General features: G+C 41.6%; 2 protein-coding genes across 2 annotated transcripts in view; one reads left to right on the top strand and one right to left on the bottom strand.

Moving 5' to 3' along the window:
* Positions 1 to 23,996, top strand: part of egfem1 (EGF-like and EMI domain containing 1) — a gene marked incomplete at its 5' end in the record, with an annotated part of 90,356 nt that overhangs the window by 40,286 nt on the left and 26,074 nt on the right. The window contains 13 exons of the mRNA XM_084065497.1: positions 1,243 to 1,365; positions 2,705 to 2,827; positions 3,498 to 3,635; positions 3,848 to 3,970; positions 4,599 to 4,721; positions 5,216 to 5,452; positions 7,754 to 7,885; positions 10,264 to 10,392; positions 11,704 to 11,832; positions 17,743 to 17,877; positions 19,171 to 19,305; positions 20,855 to 20,980; positions 21,675 to 21,806. Coding sequence (XP_083921623.1) covers positions 1,243 to 1,365; positions 2,705 to 2,827; positions 3,498 to 3,635; positions 3,848 to 3,970; positions 4,599 to 4,721; positions 5,216 to 5,452; positions 7,754 to 7,885; positions 10,264 to 10,392; positions 11,704 to 11,832; positions 17,743 to 17,877; positions 19,171 to 19,305; positions 20,855 to 20,980; positions 21,675 to 21,806 — 1,785 coding nt within the window. The remainder of the gene's footprint in view (positions 1 to 1,242; positions 1,366 to 2,704; positions 2,828 to 3,497; positions 3,636 to 3,847; positions 3,971 to 4,598; positions 4,722 to 5,215; positions 5,453 to 7,753; positions 7,886 to 10,263; positions 10,393 to 11,703; positions 11,833 to 17,742; positions 17,878 to 19,170; positions 19,306 to 20,854; positions 20,981 to 21,674; positions 21,807 to 23,996) is intronic.
* On the bottom strand, positions 11,957 to 17,102 carry LOC311051104 (EH domain-containing protein 2-like). The gene is made up of 6 exons (XM_084065498.1): positions 16,761 to 17,102; positions 16,335 to 16,511; positions 15,683 to 15,780; positions 14,730 to 15,142; positions 14,243 to 14,407; positions 11,957 to 13,642 (listed from the first exon to the last, which is right to left on the bottom strand). The coding sequence occupies exons 1-6, from the start codon at positions 16,979 to 16,981 to the stop codon at positions 13,073 to 13,075; spliced, it is 1,644 nt and encodes a 547-aa protein (XP_083921624.1). The 5' UTR covers positions 16,982 to 17,102; the 3' UTR covers positions 11,957 to 13,072.

Raw genomic sequence — 23,996 nt, 5'->3', positions numbered from 1 at the left:
AGTCTTTCCCGGGTGGCTGAAGCAAACAATTTGAGCATTTTGAGTTTGAAACTGTGGCATTTCAGAAGGTTTGATAGGAATCAGCCTGGAAACCAGACGAATCTGACAGAGCTAAAATAGTCTGGTTATGCCAGGCTAGATAGGAATGTCTAGGATTAGAACGCACCAACCTGTCATCACAAGGCATTTTCCAGCAATGCATCAATTATATAAAATTACTATAATACACCTCATACGGAAGTTAAAGGAAATACACTGACTACAACTGGCAGAAAATATTACATCCTAACCTGGAATAGCAACAATGGCCGTTATTGTTTTCTGTTTTAGAGGCATTTTCCGAAGATTAGATAACACATAATATCCCAGCTTGCAACCTATTTCTTGATGAAATGGAACAAAGAGATTTGTGTGTAAGCAGGAGACAGCTTTATAGACGTTATCATGGCCCGGATATGAGGGCACTAAATTGTCTGAACATCAGTGACATGGAGGCCATATAATCACCTGCTGGTCTGAGCTGGCCTGCTGGGTTCTTGTCTCTCTCTTCTTCCATGTTGTGCTTTTGTTTGTGGGCATGTTCCTGTCTGTGGGATTCATTTTCATGGGTGCACTGACCACATTTTGGTTCATACTGGTGTGTGTGTCTGCGTGCATGCGCGTGTGTACTTGTACTACTATACTTGTGAGCAGTGGTGGAAAGTAACTAAGTAAATTTACTGTACTGTACTTAAGTACAGTTTTTAGGTATTCTTTCCAATTTCCAATTTTCAGTACTTCTACATCCACTACATCTCAGATATTATACTTTTACTCCACTACAATTATTTGAAAACTTTAGTTCTAGTTACTTTGTAGATTTTGATTATTATTACAAAACAGACATTCTAACCACTTCAGCACTATTTGAGCTATATTTGAAAAAAGCTGATCTACAAGCTCACAAAGCGTCGTATCGCGACGCTGTGTGAGCTAATCTGCTATTCTGCTATTTTCAAACATTTTAGTACTTTTACTTTTGGTACTTTAAGTACATTTTGATACCAATGCTTTTGTACTTTTACTCAAGTGAATTTTGAATTCCGGACTTTTACTTAACAGAGTACTTCTACATTGCAGTATTGATACTTTTACTTAAGTAAAACATTTGAGTATTTTTTCCTGTTGCTTAGATGCATCATGTCCTCACAAGTATACCAATACAAACCTGTGTGTGTGTGTGCATGTGTGTGTGGGGTCCAGTGAAGGATGCCTGTGAGGAGAGGAATGGAGGCTGTGCCCAGCTGTGTCGTTCTGAAGACATCCTGGCTGTGTGCAGCTGCAGGCCTGGCTTCACACTGGCTGGAGATGGCAAGGGCTGTGACGGTAAGAGAGAAACACAAGCATTTTAGATATACTCTAATAATACACACACACACACACACACACACACACACACACACACACACACACACACACACACACACCAAACAAACAAACAAACAAACAAACAAACAAACAAACAAACAAACAAACAAACGTGTTTGCACAAACACAGACACACATTATAGACAACCTTCTTATCCGAAAGGTTGTAATAATTTAAGTGGCATCTGTGGTCCCACTTTAAATCACAACCACACTCCGGAATAACAAAACAAAAACATAAAAAACAGAACAAGTAGAGGAAATTGAACCCAGCTTACTGGTTGAATCTTTGTCTGTGCTCCATATTTGAGCAAAGCAGCAAAAAGTAAGCATTTACAACAGCCGCCCTCATAAGATGGTGTGTTCAACAGTGTGACAAGTGCATTGAACTGTGGTGTCAGTAGGCCAGCTCAAAACAAAAGCCTCATTCATCAGTATATTGCTAGTGTTTCGGAAAGTGTCTCCACTGGCGAGACAACTATCTGACCTCCAATACTCTGAAACCTAGTTAGACCCCCAAGAGTCTGACCTGGCACTAACCCTAACTGGACCTGTGTGTGTGTGTGTGTGTGTGTGTGTGTGTGTGTGTGTGTGTGTGTGTGTGTGTGTGTGTGTGTGTGTGTGTGTGTGTGTGTGTGTGTGTGTGTGTGTGTGTGTGTGTGTGTGTGTGTGTGTGTGTGTGTGTGTGTGTGTGTGTGTGTGTGTGGGGGTGTGTTTGTGCACGTGTGTGTGCGTGTGTGTGTGTATGTCTGTGTGCGTGCGTGCGTTTGTGCGTGCGTGCGTGCGTGCGTGCATAAAGCTGCTTATAGTAGTAGATGTGCTACAGCTACAATTATCTGAGTTAGTATGGAGATTATGTGTGTGTGTGCATGCTTATGCGTACGTGATATGTATGTGCAAGATTGTGTGTTCCATATAATTAAATGGCAACAAGGTCAAACTGATTAGTTTCAGTCAAGTCAAAATGAAAGAAAGGACATTTTAACAACCCAAAAAGCATTGAGTTAGGACCCTTGCCTCTGTGTAAACTTAGGCCATTGATTTTCTTTTGTCTTGTAGGATTACAGAATGCAATGACCTTAAATTCTCTGCATGATCATTAACTGCAACTTAACTTAAATTAACTTTGTTTGAATATCTGTGTGTGTGTGTGTGTGTGTGTGTGTGTGTGTGTGTGTGTGTGTGTGTGTGTGTGTGTGTGTGTGTGTGTGTGTGTGTGTGTGTGTGTGTGTGTGTGTGTGTGTGTGTGTGTGTGTGTGTGTGTGTGTGTATGCGTGTGTGTGATTTTTCCTGGTAGACATTGATGAGTGCAGTACAGACCATGCCAAGTGCTCCCATGGCTGTGTGAACATGCTGGGCTCCTTCAGCTGTGTATGTAACCCTGGCTTTGAACTGGGTTCTGATGGCAAACAGTGCTACCGTAAGTACACTACACCTACTGTCTTTGTCTTTGTGTGCTCCAAGTGATTATTGGACATGTTGCTGTTTTTGATTAGGCAATTTGCTGATACCCTCAAAATACATTTTATATTACCGTTGCTGTCGGGTGGAAATCCTGTATGCGCAAAACCATTACTTTTCAGGATATGGAACATAACACAATAACCTGTGTTCTAATATCTCCAATGTAATTATAATTGTCAACAGCTTAATATGCGTCACAATCCAACACGTTGTGACTGTGTAGATCAGCAATTATTGCTACTGTTAGTGTGAACACTCTTGTATGACGAATTAGGGCATTCATTTATAAAAACAAAAGAAATACATAAAAAGTTGAATTTTAGCACTCATACATATACTGTACTGTATGACGATTTCTGCCCGACAGCAACGATATTAAAGGCGGTATGCTCTGAAACAAAAACAATTACTTGATTTTGAAGAGGACAGCGTAGGAGTCCCAGAGGATGTTTTGACTACAGTCGTTATCAACGTTACCCTCAAAATATGTCTTTTACTTTCCAAGTCCCCACACATTGCCCAAAACAAGACACAAACACTAATACAAAAGAAAAGCCAGTGAACAGACAGAGCTGGAACAAAACTGGAACAACCCTGTTTGAGTGGTTGTGGTTTGGGTCCTCCAGGCATCGAGATGGAGATAGTCAACAGTTGTGAGAAGAACAATGGAGGCTGCTCCCATCGCTGTGAGCACACCACCAACGGACCCCTCTGCTCCTGCAACCAGGGCTACCACCTGGACAAGGACAGGAAGACCTGTGTTGGTAAAGCATTTCTGCCCTCTCCTGGTTATGATTGTGGTTGTAGCTCGCTCGCTCTCTCTCTCTCTCTCTCTCTCTCTCTCTCTCTGTGTGTGAATGTGTGCGTGAATGTAATGCACATTGTAAAGTGCTTTGGATGAAGGCGCTATATAATTATGCACCATTTACCATTGATGACCCCTGGCTCCAACCCACTGTATCTGTTCCATCCTCAGATAGCGATGAATGTGAGAGTGGGGATGCATGCTGCAGCCACTACTGTAGGAACTATCCAGGAGGCTACGAGTGTAGCTGCAAGGCCGGCCACAGACCCAACCCAGATGGCTGCGGCTGCGATGGTAAGAGGTCTTGAGTCTAAGAAGAACTCATTGAACTCAATGAGATTGAGTGCATTGATGTCTAATTCACTGACACACTTACAATGGCGTGACACATGTTTCCAAGGCTTGTTTTACGTACTGATTTTTTTTTACAGATCTGTGGGTGTATCACCAGCATAACTGTCCAATGAAATATTCCATATAACTTTTTATCACACAAACAAATAACGTGTACAGTGTCTCTGCAGCTAATTTTGCATACTACTGTAGGCCGATCAGCATATTTCTTTGCATGCTGGGGAAGGAACTTAATTGAATATTTTTAAAATCGATCAACAACAACCATGTCACTTAACCACTTACCCTAGAATCCCTATTCTGGGGTGGACATTCGGCAAAGGTTGTATATCTATAAGCTCTGTGGGCATGTATACTGTATTGGCTATTGGCTATGCCAAGAGATTTGGTGTAGAGGCAAAAAAGGAGAGGGCCTGGTATAGACACACCCTACCATACATATTATTATATTAGTCAAAATAATGTTTTATTCACAAAAATGTTTAAGCAATATTTTATACTTGGTCATATGAAAATAGCAAAAATGCATGTGTTTTTTAATAAAGATATGTATTGTCTGTGTTGTTAGACATGGATGAGTGTCTTGGGGAGAGCTCAGGCTGTGAACACTACTGTATCAACACCTTGGGAACCTACGAGTGTTTTTGTCGGCTGGGCTTCCGTCTGGATCAAGACCGTCATGCCTGCATCCGTGAGTGAAGTTTTGTGATGACATGAATGATCAAATATAAGGCAGTTTTATTTGTACAGCACATTTCAACAACAAGTTAATTCAATGTGTTTTACACAGAACATCAAGCAAAGGAATTATGTAATGATAAATTAATAATGATAAATTATAATTATAAAATGACATTAGGATGCATAAAACAAAAGAAGTAAAAAGTACATACTGTGCAGAAGAATGTAATCAATTACTTTAGCATACAGGGAGATTTTATCAGCAGAAATCCCTAAATAGTATTGTTACAAATATTGTTTATATAAATGCCAGTGAACTATCTGTGTCAGTTGTGTAATTGGAAAATTAATTTACTCAGTGGTGGAAGAAGTACTCAGAAGTAAAACTATAGCAATACCACAATGTAAAAATACTCTGTTTCAAGTTAAAAGTATTGGCATTACTTACGTTACTTTCCACCACTGAATTGACTGTTTACATGAACCTTGGTCTGTGCATCTCAGCTCTATACAGTGACCTGGATGATGAAGAAGAGGATGGGGAGGAAGATGAGGATCTTGACGTACGTAGGTTGCCCGACCTGCTGTTCCGTCGTCCTCCTCAGCTCCTGCGGTACACGGCAGCCCTGCACTCGCGCTATGACGATGGCGGCGGTGACGATGACGAGGATTATGACAACGATGAGGAGGCTGAGGTCCAGAGAGAACAGCGAGGAGAGCTCAGACTCGTCAGCCATATAGGTACAATACTGACCCCCGTTAACCACTTAAAGGGGAATTTTGCCTTTTCTATGATGTTATGATATCCTATGATGAATGGTACAGTAGAAAAGGCCTATAGGCCTTGCGCTAGATCGCGTTTTTAAATATATATATTTTTTAGATCTGACGTTCATAGTGACAGAACACTATGCAACGTGATTGTCTTGCGCCCCCCACTGGAAGTCTCGCTAGACGAGATTGAAATCTCGAAATTGAACTCTCGTCTAGCGAGACCTCCGTTTTTTAGCTGTGGCGCACCCGGGATGGAGTTATGACATTTTTCTACTGTACCATTCATCCTAGGATATCATAACATCATAGAAAAAGTAAGAAAACCGTGGGCCAAAATTCCCCTTTAAACCCTCTATACCAGGGGTTCTCAAACTTGATTTTTTTGGGCAAAGATGACTGTTCCAACGTTTATTTGTAAAAAAGAAAAAAAACGCCAAATCCTGATCAGGTCACATGCACTCTTCAGCTGACTATGGAGGCTCCTTAACCCAACCTCAATCTGGGGACGCATCTGTCATTTTAGATGTCTTTGGTTATTCAAAAATAGCAGATATACAAGCTCAAAGCGCGGCACCGAGTGCAGCGCTTTGAGCTTGTAGATCTGCTATATATACAAGCTCAAAGCGCGGCACCGAGTGCAGCGCTTTGAGCTTGTAGATCTGCTATTTTTGAAAAATCGTGAAAGACTTGAGTTAAAAATGTTGTTTAAAAAAATATACATGTAAGTATTCAAAGATTTGCACAAATGTTCAAGATATAAAAAAAAAAATAGCAGATCTACAAGCTCATAGCACTGAGTGCCGCGCTATGAGCTTGTATATCTGCTATTTCTGAATAGCCAAGTATAAAATAATGGTTATAGTTCAAATCTAAAATGACACAGATGCGTTCCCGGATTGAATGGGTTAAACCTCTCTGCTTACCTGATCATTCATTGCTGTGCAGGGGCGTCAATTGGGTATGGCAGGCTATTGCAGCTGCCATACCCTGGCTCCAGGGAAGAAAAAAAAAAAAAGTACTTTTTTGATAATAAATCGGGAAAATCAGGCAAAAATAAGAATTAAATAATATAACCCTAACCTAACCCGAATCCTAACCCTAAAACCGAAATAAAGTAACCAAAAACTGGAAAAAAACTAACCCAACCCGCCCAGAACCGCACAAAAATTTCGCGCGCGCGCTTCCCGCGCGCGTAATATGTATTTGGCATATCATTTATTTATTATAAATATGTGACCAAATTTGACCGGGAGACAGTCATCTAGCATTTTTTCATTTTCATTTTTTCATGTCATATGAAAGCAGGGAATCATTTCAAAATAATGATGTATTGGTTAATAAGATTGAGTGAATAGAACTGAAGTCAACTTAAAACTCTTCAGTAGAGAAAAGACCAGTTGAATCATTGAATCTCATTAGGAGATAGTACTATAGGGCTAATCCTTTTGTTTAGAGGGTTAGGGTTAGGCTATCTTTGTTATGTATGCTCTCTTAGACCAAGTGTTTGCCACTGCCCCCTGCTGGAACCGGCTGGTTCCAGTGTGCAGGAGGACTTAACAAAGATACCTTTTCACAACAGTTTTAACAAAATATATTGTTTTTACATCTTTATTTGACATTTACATTAGACACAAGCCAACAGACTAGTGATACCTTTCAAAATGATCTAGTAGAAACAGCAGATTTTACCGCGATTTCGCGATGTTTGGATGGAAACTGTGGATTTGGTTAGCAATGCTAGCTCTAACCTTATATTTTACTACATGTTTATGCATTTATTTCATATTTACATTTCGATTTAAGCTCTGAAATTTCTGTCAGACATACTTTGGTATGTGAAGAGTCTCTCCTTTCCTGAACAATGGACACCAGCGAGATGACTGTCCTCCGGTCAAAAAGGGTCACATATTTTCATGCTTACAGGGAATGAATAAATTGACACAGAGCCTTGACACCAATCTTATGCTTTCAGATATCTACTGTATGCTCAAATATTATATTTATGCTCAATAAATATATTGAATTCAATCCAAGAGTTGTCCGACCACTTGAACCCTAGCATGCCTATTCTGGGGGGAACATTCGCCAAAAATAGCACATCTACAAGCTCAAAATATTTTGAGCATATAGATCGGCTATTTTTGGCAAAGACATTTGGTGTAGACGAATAAAAGCGGTCCGAGTACAGTTGTACCTCATGTCCATTTCACTAAGACTAGAGGGTTTAAGTGGTTAAGTTGGGTTAATTCCCAAAGTGGTCTTTCTCAGTGTGTTTAGATGGCTCATTTGGAGACGACTGCAGTGTGAGCTGTGAGGACTGTGTCAACGGAGGTGTGTGTGGTCCAGACAAAGACCGCTGTGAATGCCCACCTGGATGGACCGGGGTCATCTGTAATGAGAGTAAGACATCGCTGCTTTTAGCTTCTTTAATAGCATTTCTCCAAATCTAGAATCGAAAAAATCGAAGAAATTAATTTTAAATGCATGCCAGTGCATGAAGCACTTTCCAAAGTTGTGCTAAAAAGATCACCTTCCCACAGTATAGGTGATACTGCATGTCATGCACTTAAAATAAATTTCTTCGATTTTCAAAAGGTCCTGTAGGTCTATAGGTTTCAACCAGCCATTGTGATCCAGGCCTGTTTCAGAGAGAGATGAGAGGGCTCCCTATGTGTACATCCACTCAGGGCCATGTATCAAACCCTGTCCAGTCAACCGTGTGGGAGGCTGGCTTGTTTATGGGCCCCGGAACACAGAGGGCACAGGGGGAATCAATCTGTCTGCTAGTCAGTGGAGCCGGGCCAAGGCCCTCAGTGAGAGCACCAGCCTCAGGCCAAGGATGTCCAGTGCTAGGTTGGGAATCAGGCCTCCATTGTTCCCATCCAACAGTATGATTAATGGCTGTCTTTGGCGTGAACTCTAGACAGGGCTGTCTGTAATCATGAGAAGAGAGCCACACGGGGATAAATCCATTACGAGCAATCTGTCACTTTTAGCAACATGCTCCTGTGGCGGAGGAGTTTTTTAGATGTACAATCCAAAGGTGATGATACATGGGCAATATTAGGAGGCAGTGGAGATGAGCAGCATGGCCTGCAGCGCTGGTAGGAATTGGTATCTGGGACAGAATCCACGTGAATGACATTGTGGCCTATGAAAGTCTAATGATGAAATGCTGTTGGTCATAATTTCTTTGGTAAATCTCCCTTGATCATACTGTGTGTATCATGGCTTTTACAGAGGTAAATATAGTTTACAACCCTTTTTTGTTTGACCTACAATATGGAGCCATGTTCTTCAGCCGAAAAAATAGAAATGCTGTACTCTGTTATGTTTTAGTCAAAAGTATTGAATGTAGTTGCTCCACCACACTCAGACATTTTGGTGCAAACACTTATTTACAGTATATAACACATAAACAAAGTTTATTATTATTATAAAAAATATATTATTATTTCTTTACGTTCTTTACATAAGACATAAAAAGGCATAGTCCATACTGTATAGTCCATACTGCAACTATTTGTGACCACAATAAAGAAGGTTGCACTCCAGATCTTGATAGCTTACTGTATAGTGAGACTTTTTAATATGAAAATATAGGGCCTTATTTTGGGAGAGATGGATAGACATGAGGCGTTTATATTAGGGTTTATTGAAGATGCTTCTGAACATCAATTTACAATTTAAGCAATAGAACATGTATTCTATTGCTAGTTTCACAAATTCGATTTAATCTTATAGAAATGACTGAAACTGTCATGGTGACTGAGAACTTTAATCCAGGGTGGCTCAAAGGCTCTGCTCCAAAACCCATTTGGCACATTTGGGCATGGTGTCCAGTGTCCTCACCTTTTAAATCCAGCATGTAATGGCACATACCAGTTGTTCCGACCTAAAGTCTTGGCGAACACGGCAAACCTATGAAACAAATAGAACAAACACCATGTGCCTAGATGGCACTATGTTGTTAAATCACAGAAATTGTCAGTGTTTTACATTACAATGCTTTGCATGCACCCGTGCCGCTACGTAATACGCTACGTATGAAGCAGCTTGCCACAGTTAGAGCATACCAGGGGTTTGCCCGTTAGGGCACAGACCATGCTCCTTGTTGTGAGCGCGAGAACCTGAGTTCGAATCCGACACTCATCTTTTCAGCATGTCTCTCATCTCTTTGCCAACATGTGTTGTCAATTTTGGATTTACTGTGTGTGTGTGGGCTAAACATGGATGAGTGGTGGAAAGGGCTTTCTTATCAAGTAAATCAACCACGCCGCTCCACATCATACCTAACAATGCCCCACAGCTATTCTGCAGTCACTGTAAACCACGGCTTCTTGGAGCTTATTGCTTTATTTTAACATGTCGCAAAGGGCCGCCAAGCCTGTATCTGTCTTGCTAGAAAAGCCAAGAGATTAAGAAAGCACACCGTAGGAACAGACAGGGTAAAGGGATGTGTTGACTGACTCCCTCACTGCTGCCAACGCATTTACGCATCGATTTTGCCCCCGGACAGTATTATGTCTGTCTTTCTATCTTTTTGGTCAGGTGTTTGGTTCCCTGGTCTGCAGCCCCTAAAGCTTGTGCATTAAGCCGGGCCTGACTGTACTGTACTGTCTGTGAGAATTTACACACAACGATAAATCATTTTACACTACCACCCCTACTATACTATGCACAATGTTCTGTGTATGACTCATTCTCCTTATTTTGCCCTCATTCTCCCTCTTTCTCTTTCTCTTTTTCTCTCTCTCGCTCTCCCTCCCTCCCTCCAGCTTGTCCACAGGGGACCTATGGGAAGGCCTGTAATGGTCTGTGTCGCTGTCAGAATGGAGGCTCATGTGACCCTGTGACTGGGAGATGTCTGTGCCCACCTGGGGTACATGGCACACTCTGTGAGGATGGTATGTACACGCACACGCGCACGCACGCACGCACGCACGCACGCACGCACGCATACAGACACACAAACACGCACACACCACGTTGGCCTATTTTTTAAGTTGGAACTAAGTGGATAAGTTCCACTTATGTAGCTACAGTATGAGCTGTAGCTTCTTGCCAACACACTGACTTCTTGCCAAACAAAATGGCACTCAATGGCAGTGGAGTACTCAGTGGAGTACAGGAATGTGTTTGTTTAGGTTGTTTTTGGTCACACCACTCTTGATTGTTTGAAATGGAAAATCACAGATTTTCGGGTTTTGTTTCTTATTCTTTTCTGTGGCCCTAATCACATTCTTGCGTGCAGTGTTTCACACACCCACAGAATCTTGGTTGTCTTTTGTCTAACATTGCAGATTAGATTTCCCAGAGAATAATAGTTTATTATTCTAAATGTGTTTGCTTGTTTACAGTGCGGTACTGAAGGAGGCTAGCCGTCTGTCTGTGTGTCTGTCCGTTTGTCCTGAGATAATCGCGTGAACTGCTAGAACGATTCAGATGTTTTATGTGCACTGCCAGTACGCCACAGATGTTATTGTTCACACATGTTTTATACTTGAAATATTTAAAAAGTGTATTTAAAAAGTTTTGCAGTGTGACACTGGTGTACAATGGAGTAATAAATTATGAAGCATAACAGGCCTAGGTAATTTTAGAGGATTTTTGTTTATAATGCTCAACATAGGGACGGCAAACAGGAAAGGCTTTATGCAGTGGTGTAAAATAACTAAGTACATGTACTCAAGTACTGTACTTAAGTACAATTTTAAGATACTTTTACTTTATTTTTTATTTATTTTTACATTTATTTCCAATGTTCAATCATTTTACTTCTACTCCCTACATCTCAGAGTCAAATCTTTTACTTTTAGTCCACTACAATTATTTGAAAACTTTAGTTACTAGTTACTTTGCAGATATACATTATTATATTATAAAACATACATTAACCACTTTAGCCATGTTTTATACATAAGCTATTTGAAAATAGCCGATCTACAAGCTCACAACACGTCACATCGCGACGTGTTGTGAGCTTGTACATCTGCTATTTTCAAACCTTTTATTACTTTTACTTTTGGTACTTTAAGTATATTTTGATGCCAATACTTTTGTACTTTTACTTAAGTAACATTTTGAACATGGGCTTTTTACTTGTAACAGAGTATTTCTACATTGCAGTATTTATACTTTTACTTAAGTAGAAAATGTGAGTACTTTTTCCACCACTGGCTTTATGTGGTTCCTTGTCTTCTTGCCAATGCTGACAGGTTGTCTGCAAGGCTACTTCGGGCGGCTCTGTCGAAGGAAGTGCAACTGTCCCAATAATGGTCGCTGTCACCGACTCTTCGGGTCCTGCCTGTGTTCCCCAGGACTGTATGGACGCTTCTGTCACCTGTGTGAGTACAAACTGAAACCTTGCATGAACAACAATGAAAGCATGTTTTATTTAGAATGGTATATATTGACTGTGTAAACAGATTAACTGAGAATGTGAGAAATTTCTATTTCTCCATAGGGCGACAAACCCAATATTAGACATGGTTGCTGTCGGGTGGAAAACTTTGTCCAAAACGTTTCAGTAAATGAAAAAAAAAAGAAAAGAAAAGAACTGTAGTTATTTTTTAGTCACCAGCTCTTGTTAATACAGTACTTTTCATTGGTCAAATATCTTTGAAACCCATAGTCTTAACCACCATCAATCGCACATCCCTATTTTTATGTAATTATAGGCATAAATCAAAAAATTGCGATGATAGCAGATCTACAAGCTCATACTGTAACACGCTGCATCACAATGTGTTATAAGCTTGTTGATTGGCTATTTTTGCTGCTTTTGCACGATACTTTCATACAACATAGTTTAATGGAAAAAAATACATAAAACGATGAATATGGAGATACAAGGTTTCTGCCCGACAGCGATATACAGTATATGAATATGAATTAATATGGCTATGAGTATAAGGCGGTACAAATCTGAAGAGATCTACAATCTTCAGTAGTGATACAGTAGGATACATGAACAGCAATTTCACACGTGCTGTACAGGAACCCAAATGAGTTATTAGACTCCATTTTTGAAAGTTATTGCATTATATATCATTATATACTATATAATGATATAAATTATTATATTATAATAATTTATTTTAAGTGATAACTTACAAGTCCTGAAACAAGAGTTATTTTGCTGGAAATTATCGAGTAGATGAACTTTAACATTCATTCTTGGTGGCAGGGTTGGATTTGCTGGGGGGATGGGGTGGAGTCCATGCCTCCGCTTTGGATATCCCCCCTCAGGTCATTATTGTTTTATCACCAGTGGGGATATGTTTTATCCTTGCTTCTGATCAGACTGAATTAAATACATAAAGCATTTTGGTTTAGGAAATGTTCTGTAGACTGTCTGATATGTTTGATATCTATGTTTGATTATATCAAACATAAATATATCAAACACAAACATAATGAAAATAGCAAATCTCACAATGCTCACCGCATTGTGAGCTTACTGTAGTGTAGAGAGTACTGTAGATTGGCTATTTACCCTAGTTGTCGTATGATGAAGTATAAAGCGCTTAAGTGGTTTTGTGTTTTAAAAAAAAAGACAAATCGAGCCCTGCTTGCTTGATGGTTCTACTCCTCATCATCAGTGTGTTGTGGCCGTTTCGATGGTGGCACCAAGTGAGGAGGCAACTCATGAGGGAGCCAATAGCCCTCTAGTTTTCCCTCAACAAAGTGTAAGGCCAAGGCGAACTCCTCATTGTCTAGCATGCCGTCACAGTCCACATCAGACAGCCTCCAGATATGAGCGAGTGTAGAGCTGGGCAGGAGGGTTGTCATCATCCAGTCTCGTACTTTGGTGCCGGTCAGCTTTCCCGCGACGGGACAGAGGCTGTGGAAAATCTCATCGTACTTTGGCTTGTGTTTTTCCACCACCCATTCGTCGAGGTATATGTCACTGCCCTCCTCCTCTTCTGGGATTTGCTTGAAGGGATCTCTCTTGTAATGCCCTCTCTTGAAAGTCCCCAAAAAATCACCATCCAGCACTCCGGGGAGGGACTTCTTCTTTCCTTTCTTCTGTTCATGTTGTTGAAGTAAGGGCATCAGCTTTGCGATGTCTGTGGACAGCAGCTTGTCCAGGGAAGCCATGAGACTCGGCTTGAGCGCTTTGAACTTGGAGAAGTCTTGACCCAAAAGCCTCTCCTGAAAGTCAAGATGAGATAAGAAGATGAGAAGCTGTGACTAGGATTTTAGTCAGAGATCTGTACGAGGGGGTTCCATGTCAAGGGCCCCCAAAAAGCCATTGCGTGTGCCCACTATTGCAATTTTTATTAAAAAATAAATCTGATATGGAAATAGACGATCTACAACTCAGCTCGTTGTGAGCTTGTAGATCGGAAAATGTCCCTCTCCTTTCTAATTGCCCCCCCTGTCACCCCTCTGAGCTGCCACTTTGAAAACTACAATAACCTACACCACTGGTCCGGGACCACCAGGGGTCCACTCGGACCACACTCTCAGAGTGTACAACACTTATTTGTACACTCTCAGAGTTAAATGAACACTGAGAATTGTACAGTGCAGATTGGGGTCCCAAAGATAAAATAAATAAATTATACACACACTTACAGACCCGTAAGGGTCCATTTGGACCCCTTGTGGGCCCCGGACCAGACGTTGAGTGACCTACACAATGGCCTTAATTGTGAAGGAACTGTGGTAGCCACTGTGCACTCAGTTCTGCAGGAAAGATTCTCAATATACATACGTATGGTGAAATATAAAGTGTGAAGAAGGGCACACCTGCATCTTGGTGCAGTCTGGGAAGTCACCCGCTGGGACTCGATGCTGTTGTTGGATCTTCTTGAAGATCACAGGAAGCTGGTAGATCAGGTTGTGCTTCTTGGACTCCTTGCAGAAGATGGTGGGCATCTCTTGCTTCAGATAGCTAATGATGTGTGCATGAGCCTAGGAAAGACCAAACGGGTGATAAGTTATAACCAAAACAGCCCAAATATATATTTGTTTTAATGTACAGCATAATATATTATAGAATACTGTATTTTATTAGTGGAACATGGACGGGCTATTTAGCCGTCAACGTGATGACTGAGATGACTCAATTTGTGGATACTGGATTATGCACTACAACTGAATGAATCCCCAAATATTTCCTATTTTATAATATTGAATCTTATACATTCAGTGGATTCTTTTCTTTACTTTGCCCCAATCATTTTGTCAGTATAGCTTTAACATTGTCCAGAATCTCTCATCTCTCATCTCTCACCCTGACTAGACGGGCCCTCTTCACCAGGTCGTTCAGCCTCCGTATAGCAGCGTTACGGGGCAGGTTCCTTATGTCGGCCAGGAGATCCTCTTCCTCCATCTCGATCAGCTGGTGGTGGTCGCACGTTCGCCTCGGCTCGGACCAGAAAGACCCAATGTAAACCCGCAGGATCTCGGGGGTTTTAAACACTTTCCCCAGTGACCACATGAGGGCGCCGTACACCCGCATGAGCTGCTGGGATTCCACCCTGTCTGCCTTGTTGAGAACCACTCGCAGTTTGTCCTCGTGGCCGCGCAGAGCCCCGAAGGCCCGGGTGAGCTCATCGGAGAACTCCAGCTTATGCGCGTCAAACAGGAGGATGATTCGGTCGACGCGCTCCGCAAACCAGCGCAGCACTGCTGGGAAGTCGTACCCTGGAAGACAGCACAGGGTTTTCATTAGCACATTATGTACCGGGGCCAGGCTCTATATGCCTTGAGAGGTACACTATGTAACGTGTCCCAGTGGGCCTCATCAGTTTCAGGCCTGTTTCGGTTACACCCAGAGATTAATGCGTCCATAAAGTATAGCGAAACCTGCCCACTGCTTACATCTCATATCCAACTCGTTGTCATATTATCTCATTCGCTCAGCTTCTGGCCTGCCTAGTTTTCTGTAGGATTGGAATGCCCGTAAACTCCCAAAGTACATTATAACTGAACTACAGTGAAGAAAATTAGAAAATTATCCCATTATCCAATTTTATTTCAACTCACCTTGACTCCTGATGCCAATAATTAATATTCCTGGCCTGTCAATTATGTTGTCAGACTTTAATAGTCTAAATTGCAGTGGGAGACATTGTAAATACTTTTTAACTATCAAAGTACATTTAAGACTAAATCAGGAAATTAGATTTGCGTTCCCTCCCAACATCCAGACCATCACCTTTAGTCACTTGTATTGTCTCTCACCTCGACTCAGTTTTCTCTTAGCAGAAGTTAAGATGCCGGGTGTGTCGATAATGCTGATACTCTCCAGGATCTGATTTGGCAACTGAGCACACTGAAACCTGGACAAAAGAGGAACATGCATTATTTAACATACATCTAGATAGAGCTATTTCATGCTGTTGCTATTCACTATACTTTATTGACATGAATAGCATATGAGCATTGAATTCCAAAGTCAGTATCACTGTGTATGCAACCAGTGTTTTCATGCATAAAAAGAAAAAAACGGTTTGGTAGAAATTTTCAAATAGTTTCTAGAATCAACAACATTTTGTTCTATGAAATTAATAAATAAAGAGACAGAGTAAGTAAGAAATAAGCATAAATATCATCTCTTTCCTCTACCATATCCGTCCCTCTCTCTCTTTGTTTCACTCTGTGTTCTCTCTCTCTCTCTCTCTCTCTCTCTCTCTCTCTCTCTCTCTCTCTCTCTCTCTCTCTCTCTCTCTTTCTCTCTCTCTCCCTCCCACCCTCTCTCTCTGTGAGTCTCTCTCTCAATCCTTCTCTCTATCTATCTCTCTCCCTCCCTCCTCAGTCTCTCTCTCTCTCTCTCTCTATCTCTCTCTCTCTCTCGCTCTCTCTCTCTCTCTCTCTCTCTCTCAGTTCTCATCACCTGTTTAAAAAGGAATTTCCGAAAGGGTTGAGGTTACGAAAAGGCTTCCTTGGATCTACAGTCAGGGCATTTCCTGGGATAATTCCCTCTGTGTCTCCGTGCATAATGGCAGTGAAGCAGTCAGTGGTCGGCTCTGGTCCAATTCTGCTACCTGGAAAGTCTTGCTCTATAAGATACCTAAAGAAACGTGCACACACACACACACACACACACACACACACACACACACACACACACACACACACACACACACACACACACACACACACACACACACACACAGATGAGTACACAACACACAAGCACACACGCGTGCACAAACACATACACAGGTCTCCATTGACTCAGGTATATGATAGTTACACAGTAATACACATAAGAACATGCACAGTGGGAATTAACTCGGCTAACAATGATGATACTCACTTGATAAAAGTGGTCTTTCCTGTTGAATACTGACCCATCACTAAAACCATTGGTTTGTTATCAAAGTCTGCATCCTCATAGCTGGGAGAATGAAAACGCTGGAAGCTGTAGTACTTCTCTATGGGCATCAGTCTCTTATAATAAAGATTTTTCAGCTCCTCAGTGACCATGTTGACATCGTCCAGTGTTTTAGGGCTGCTCCAAAGCCTGCGGAGAGACATGGCGACAAGGTTTATGCCTCCTTGACGCTGAAGAAAGAATTTCTGCTGAATGTGGCAGCAGGCCCTCGCTTCTCTAAGTCCAGACTGAATGTGTATGATGGAAGTACGTGAAAGCCGAATATTATCAGAATCCCACAGCTGTCTGCTCCATCCTGCTGAGGAACATTAGGAGGGTGGAGAGGGTGTAACCAGAGACTGCAGCTGCACCTAACAAAAAACAGTAGATGTCAAGCGGGACAGGGTGGAGTTGAGTTCAGATCTGTAATGGTTTAGGCCCACAGTGTCAGATTTTGGGGCGTACTGTCATTCATAAACTTTTTTTGTGTAACATCACGTCTTTCAGTTGTTTGGTTCATTCAAATGAGCATTAACTTTAACCACATGAATGAATCCTAGCGTCAGAGAATGCACATCAAACCGAAATCATGTGCAGGTGCAGGATGAAATCAACAACGTGCAGACAGAAAAAACTGTCTGCACACCAAATTAAGGGCAAATAAACATATTGCTAATTATGGGAAGATTTTTTTTCCCCCCATCTATGATATCATTCAAATCACACATGCCTTTCTTAGATTCAGTATTAACCACTTTCAACCTGGCATCCCTATCTACTAGCTCATAACATGAGCTTGTATACTATGCTTTTGCAGTAGGGCTTGAGCTGGTTAAAGCATTACCCAATTGCATTGCGACATACACCAGATCCAAATAAAACATAATACGTGTCCTTCTTATTGAGGTCCTCTTCCTTCCCCCAGCATGTCCCAGGTGGACCCACGGTACAGGCTGTTCCAAGGAATGCGACTGTGTTCTGAAACATTCCGCTGGCTGCGACCCTAGGAGCGGCACCTGTGTTTGTAAGCCTGGATACCATGGTGCACAGTGTCAGCATGGTAAGCACTGTCCTGGCTTGACTTCCCAGAGCGCAGTGATTTTCTTAAGTTTTTCTTAAGTTTTTCATTTATTAGCATTGAATGCATCTCTTTGGGATTTAGGTGAAATCTTGAGGTCCAGGGTGATTTGGATAGAGTGGGACGGTATGGGTTCAGCTTCTCACTCAAGGAAACTTTGACCGAACACATGGCTATTGTCAGAGCCAAACCTTTGACTGTCCATGTACAAATTGTGCTAACTAGCATCTTTCTGTGTTGAATACTTAGCAAGACTTTACACACCAGGAGCGATGGAATAAACAATACGAAAATGCGATACGCTTATTTCATATCAAGCTATTACTTTGGTGATGCCTCATTCATACAGGTGGACGATTTTTATCACTGAAAAAAATCTACCTCATTTCTATCTACCAGATTTTATCGCTGCGTTATATTCACATTCTATGTACTCAACCATATACAGTAGTTTAAATGAATGGGAATTAATCGCACAAAAGAAACACCCCTTGTGTGTTAAAAGTCCCCTAGCAGATCCCTAGAGGAGCTGTGTAACTCCTTACACCAAATCTTAGCTGTACTGATAAAGTGTCCAACTTAAGACATTTTTTAAACACCTAAGTGGTAATTTTACAGTGATGTGGATTTCTTATGTAACTTCCAACCTGTTTTAATTATTGTGTAAGTTTTTAAGTATGTCTGCCTGAAAGCCTTGCCATTCTATGCTTGCATAAAGTCAGACAGTACAGTTGCTCATGGAGCAGCTTCAGACAGAGTTGCTTGGTTCTCGCTTATTTGGATTATAACTTTGAGAGAGACTTGTCCAAGAGTACAGGAAATAAAATATGTCCAAGCTGTTTCACATTACTTTATTGTCCTTACAGTATAGCGTTACTAAGGTTGACTCCCTAACTTGCTCTCACAACCACATGTTGATTTAGGTGACAGATTGGCTTTGGACGCCTTGATCAATCAAGGCAAGGCCAGGCAAAGCAAGGCAAGGCAAGACAACCTTATTTCATTAAAAACATTAAGTATTAAGACATTAAGACAAAAAGCATTGAGAGAGTGCAAAAGAAACACATTATGAAAATACAAAAAAAAGAGGGGGAAAAAGTAATAAATAAAACAGAAAATAAGAGAATACAATAACAGGATACATTATTTATATATATATATATTAAAAAAAACAATAAAGGGCTCAACTAGTCATACACACTCAGTTGTTTTTAAGTTGCTCCTTCACTGCGCGTGCATGTGTTTATGTGCATGTGTGTTTTCTTCTCTCTGTAGAATGTGTGTTAGGATTCTTTGGGCCTGGCTGTGAGAAGCAGTGTGACTGCCCAGGTGGAGGACCATGTGACTCCAGTAGTGGGGAGTGCAGCCAGAGATGTCCTGCAGGCCTTCATGGGGACAAATGCCAGCTGGGTGAGACAAGGCCTCACAACACCTTATCAAACATATGTGCACTTGCAACATTTGATCATCTATCCATGCTCTCACGTTACTTGTATGCATGTACATAGAATGTATACAATATTTTTTTAAATGCTCACAATTTGAGTTATACTTTTTTACGGTGTGATTACATTCAAAGTCAATGCAAAGATACAAATTGACGCAGGTTTGGGTGGCGCAAATGAGGTGGTTCCAGCGACCACGAAGAAGTGAAATTTCACTTCTTCCTCGTCCCCTCTTTGTTGTAATAACTTGCAATTCTTAAATCTCCTTCATGGTTGGAGTGAGTTTGTTTGGGCAAACCCCAAGAAAGGTTATACTAGTGTAGCAGAGTAGCTCAGTCTAAAGCCCAAAAGCTTAATATCTATCCTGGCCTGGCCTGGCCATGGGGGGATTCCCTCTTGGCCTAGCGGTAGAGGTTTGGTTTCCCACATGGGAGAACCTGGTTTGAATCTCGGGTGTTAGCTGTCACCTGGATTCACCTGGTCTGTGTATTTCATGGAAATGTTGTGGTCCTAATACGCTGTACCATCAGCGTATGTGGACTATGAACGTGTGTGTTCCTCCTCAGCAGGGCCTCGTCTATCTGGCTGCTTGCTCTACTGGCTGATGGAAAGTTCCGGTGGCTGAGCTCTCAGCACCATGGTCCAGAAAATGTTTGAATTTGGTTCAGGAGGTTCTGTTAAAGTCATAATGTTACTGTCTCAGTGGACGAGTCCGAGATAACAGTGCAGAGTTACAGTATGTCAACCCTAAATGCTCAGGCATGCTGATTTTATTAAAACAAACAAACCATTCACCTTTTACTAGAATGTATTTACGCTATGTTTTGACGGGGGCCTCTTAGTTCTAATACAAGCCCAGAGACAATAGGCAAAAGGCATTAAATAAACCAGTGGTTCTCAAAGCTGGGGGGTTCCAGGGGATCCCCAACAACATTTGTTAAAACAGCATCAACATCAGTTTAACCACTTTTACCCATATTTTATACATTGGCTATATGAAATATTTTTTTTAAATAATGTGTTTCAATGATCCAATGTAGTTATTATTTAAGCACAAACTCTTGTTAATACTCATTGGTGAAATGCTTATAAAACCACTTTCAAACTTGGTGTCCCGATTTTGGGCACGTCATTATAGGCAAAATGTCAACATTTTGATTATACAGTATACTGTGTACAGTGGCAAAAATAGCAGATCTACAGCACAAGCTCACAACAGGTTGCATCACATTGTATTGTCAGTAGGGTAGTTCTAGCTGTGCTGTGCTACTGCTGTATAATATTGAGCAGTCCTACTGTATGTTGCACTGTGCTTTTGAAGTGAAGAGAAAATAACTGCATACAGCTTTTGTGTTCCCAAGAGTGAAATCTTTCTTTTTTTTATTACATTATTTATTGCTGTGAGCACAATGTTTCAACAAAGTCTGGTGTTCGTCAGGCCTCTGTGACACGTTGCGCTGTGCTTTTTGTACCATTGTTGCATTGGGTTTTGATGTATTGTCCTGTGCTGTCAGCCTGCAGAGAGGGGACTTATGGAGACGGCTGTGGGTTAAGATGCGAGTGCGGAGGAGCTCCATGTGATCCCACGACTGGACGCTGCATCTGCCCTGCTGGGAGGACTGGGGACTCATGTCAACAAGGTGCACAACTTTTCGTTGTCTATAAATGTACTTACAACGCGATGCGTTGTGAGCTTGTAGATCAGATATTTTCTGTATTTGTTGTATTAAGAAGAAAATAGGGCTTAAGTGGCTAAGAAAAAAAGTGTTTTTATTTAATAATTCATAGCATCCCTCTTAGCCTGCTGTCACATGGACTCATTTGTTCCACAGAACACAAGTCTTAAATAATTAAGTTTATCATATTTAAACATACAGCAGGAAAGGCACATCGATCTAATGACACTCTTAGGACAAACGTAGCTTGACTTCAGGATACTGCTTTAGTGAGAGACTTCTACCTTTTTAGGCCCTTAGAATATGTTTTTTTACTGGGAGTGACTTTAATATCATCTGACTTTAAATGTATCTAGTGCAGTGGTTCTCAAACATGTTCATGTCAAGAAGCCCCAAATGTATACGTATTTGGCCGTGGACCTGCATTTTAAAAGAGTTTGTGCCAGGGACTATGGCTATTTAGTATTTTCGAATAGCCATAGAATTAAATAGGGTTAGTGGTTAAACCATATTAACTCATTTAGCTGAGGACCCCCTGGAACCCCCTCCCTGGGGTCCCCGGACCCCACTTTGAGAACCTCTGGTCTAGTGGTATGTGTGTCCTGCCCTCAGTGAAACTGGAAGATGAGCTCTGCATGTGCTCCCTTTTTTCCTGCAGACTGCCCTGATGGATTCTGGGGGTTGCAGTGCCAGCTGTCTTGTAGAGCCTGCAAGAATGGAGGCTCCTGCAACAAGCAGACTGGTGTGTGTAATTGCAGGCCAGGTTTCACTGGAACACTCTGCCAGGCTGGTGAGTTTTAGCCAACTTGTTGCAGATCTGTGTTTTAAAAGCTCGCAAACTATTTCCACTTTTACGGCACGGCACCAAAGCGGTCAGCCGTCTAGAACAGCGTTTGTCTGTGTGAAGAGCTCCATGTTAGCACAGACACTGACAGCAGCCAATGTTCCTGGATCACACAGTTCTCTTTATTTCAATGAGCTTTACAGAATCAAACAGGGCTGCTTGCCATGCTGTGGTATAACTGAAACTGAAACTGAATCGCTAGAGAAAAACTGTTACAGGGGAGAGCAGATTTAGTGTTCTGGCTGGAGAGAGAGGCTCTCTCCCTGAGTGTGTGTGGGGACATGGATATGCATGTACATACGGCATTGACTGCTGCTGTTGGAGTGATGCATCATCGCGTCATTATTGGTTATAACCCACATAGAAAATGTAGGTTTTCATACCAAAACACTCAACGTAAACAGTTATAGTTATGGTGATGAAACAGAAAAAAAGGTTTTGTCTCAGGTACAGCCCAGGGATATCTCTTGCTGTGGAGTTATGTCAAAGTGTCCCCTGCCAATATGGCATATGTACAACCCAACTCTACGTATTTATATAGAGTTTGACAGCAACAGCTGTCAGTATTAAACTCGATGCACACATCTAGTTTATTCTGTGTGCATCGATCTCACTCATTAGTACACTCACACTACTGTAGCTCCGAGTTCAATTAGTTTGACTCAGTGTGGCTGCTTAAATCAGCCATCACCCATCCCACTGTATGTATGTATTTGTATGTTCCCCAAATCTTGGTGAGTTGGTGTCCGTCCAGCTGTCCGTCCGTTTGCGGCTAATCTTGCAATTCACACACGATCAGCGCCACATTTCTTGTGCATGCTGCCAGTAGGCCAAGGAAGTCAATCCCCTAATATTTTTCACTTTTTGTGATTTTAATTTTTTTGTGTGAATATGTTTCACGTTTTGTGAATTCAATCTCAGATCCACTGTCCCGTCGTCCCTGCATATTTGGGCAAGGCCGACATCATCAATATGACATCAACATGAGATCATTCATACAGTATGGCATCAGAGAGTCACAGGGAAGCCATGCCATTGTTTCACCCCATCTTGTATGGAAATATCAAGCTTTTTGAAGAACTGATCTAGTCAAATTTCAGAAAATACGCACACCATACACCATCAGAGTACGAGCCCAACCTCTCTGGTATTAGTTGCATTATGCTTCATTTTCTCACACTACAGCAACTGTAAAATGAAAGGAAAGTGGTACAAGTGAAGATGTGTTTCCTGGCAGCGGTGCCTCTGGCTTGGCCAGGCAGCTCAACGTGGTTGGGTAGACGGCAGGGGACTGTGTCCTTGTCACTGACTCCTGCTGCTTGCTCTGGGCTTAAATGAAGGTGAAAAGGTCAGGTGAAATGAAGCGGCTGGCTCCATGTGTATCAGAGGAGGCATATGATTGTCTACACCCTTGATGCTCAACCTTTTGAATTTCAAGGACCCCCAGTTTGATAAGCATTATGCCACGGACCACCCATTTGATAGCATTTTTTATCTCTGGGATGCCGATGTACACTGTAAAATTCCTCAGTGTTCATTTAACTCTGAGAGTGTACAATTACGGGTCCATTTGGTTCCATTTGTACACAATCAGAGTTTACAGGTCCATAAGGGACCATTGGGACCCCAGGTGGTCCCCAGACCCAACGTTGAGAACCAGCGGTCTACACTCTCCCCAAGACCAACAGTGGGGGTTGGCAGCGCCAGGGACCGCAGAACACATGGAGGGGATTGGCAATGACTAAATTGGGGAGAAAATTACCACTTTTCATCACTTTGTAGCCTACTATGTGGTGAACCCATCTTGGGATTTTTTCACCATACCCCATGGTTTGTATAGGCTTAAACAGCTACATTGAGACTTAAATAAAGACAAAACTGGGATTTGAATACCAGGACGTGCTGTTAGTCACTATCGATCATTATTTGACTTTTTTGACGTCATCGCTATTGGCAATTATGCGGGCAATGCGTCCTGATTTTTAACCAATTTCAACCTGGCTTGGCTATTTTACGCATGTCATTTTAGTTGGAAGTTTAAAAAAAGTTTCAAAGGTTTTCCAATGTTCAAAAATAGCACATTTTTGTGGTAGGACTTTGTGGTTAAATAAAATAAAGTTCAGTTTACGTGTGTAT

The sequence above is a fragment of the Gymnoscopelus microlampas genome, assembly GCF_963454915.1.
Source record: "Gymnoscopelus microlampas genome assembly, chromosome: 8".
In the NCBI taxonomy this organism is placed as follows: Eukaryota; Metazoa; Chordata; class Actinopteri; order Myctophiformes; family Myctophidae; genus Gymnoscopelus; species Gymnoscopelus microlampas.
This window is presented reverse-complemented; position numbering and strand designations above follow the sequence as displayed.

Coding starts and splice junctions, on each gene's coding strand:
- LOC311051104 (XM_084065498.1), bottom strand. CDS start 16,981: ATGTCTCTCCGCAGGCTTTGGAGCAGCCCTAAAACACTGGACGATGTC. Junction 16,512..16,760: donor GGAAAGACCACTTTTATCAA/GTGAGTATCATC, acceptor ACGTTTCTTTAG/GTATCTTATAGAGCAAGACT. Junction 15,143..15,682: donor TAAGAGAAAACTGAGTCGAG/GTGAGAGACAAT, acceptor GCTGTCTTCCAG/GGTACGACTTCCCAGCAGTG.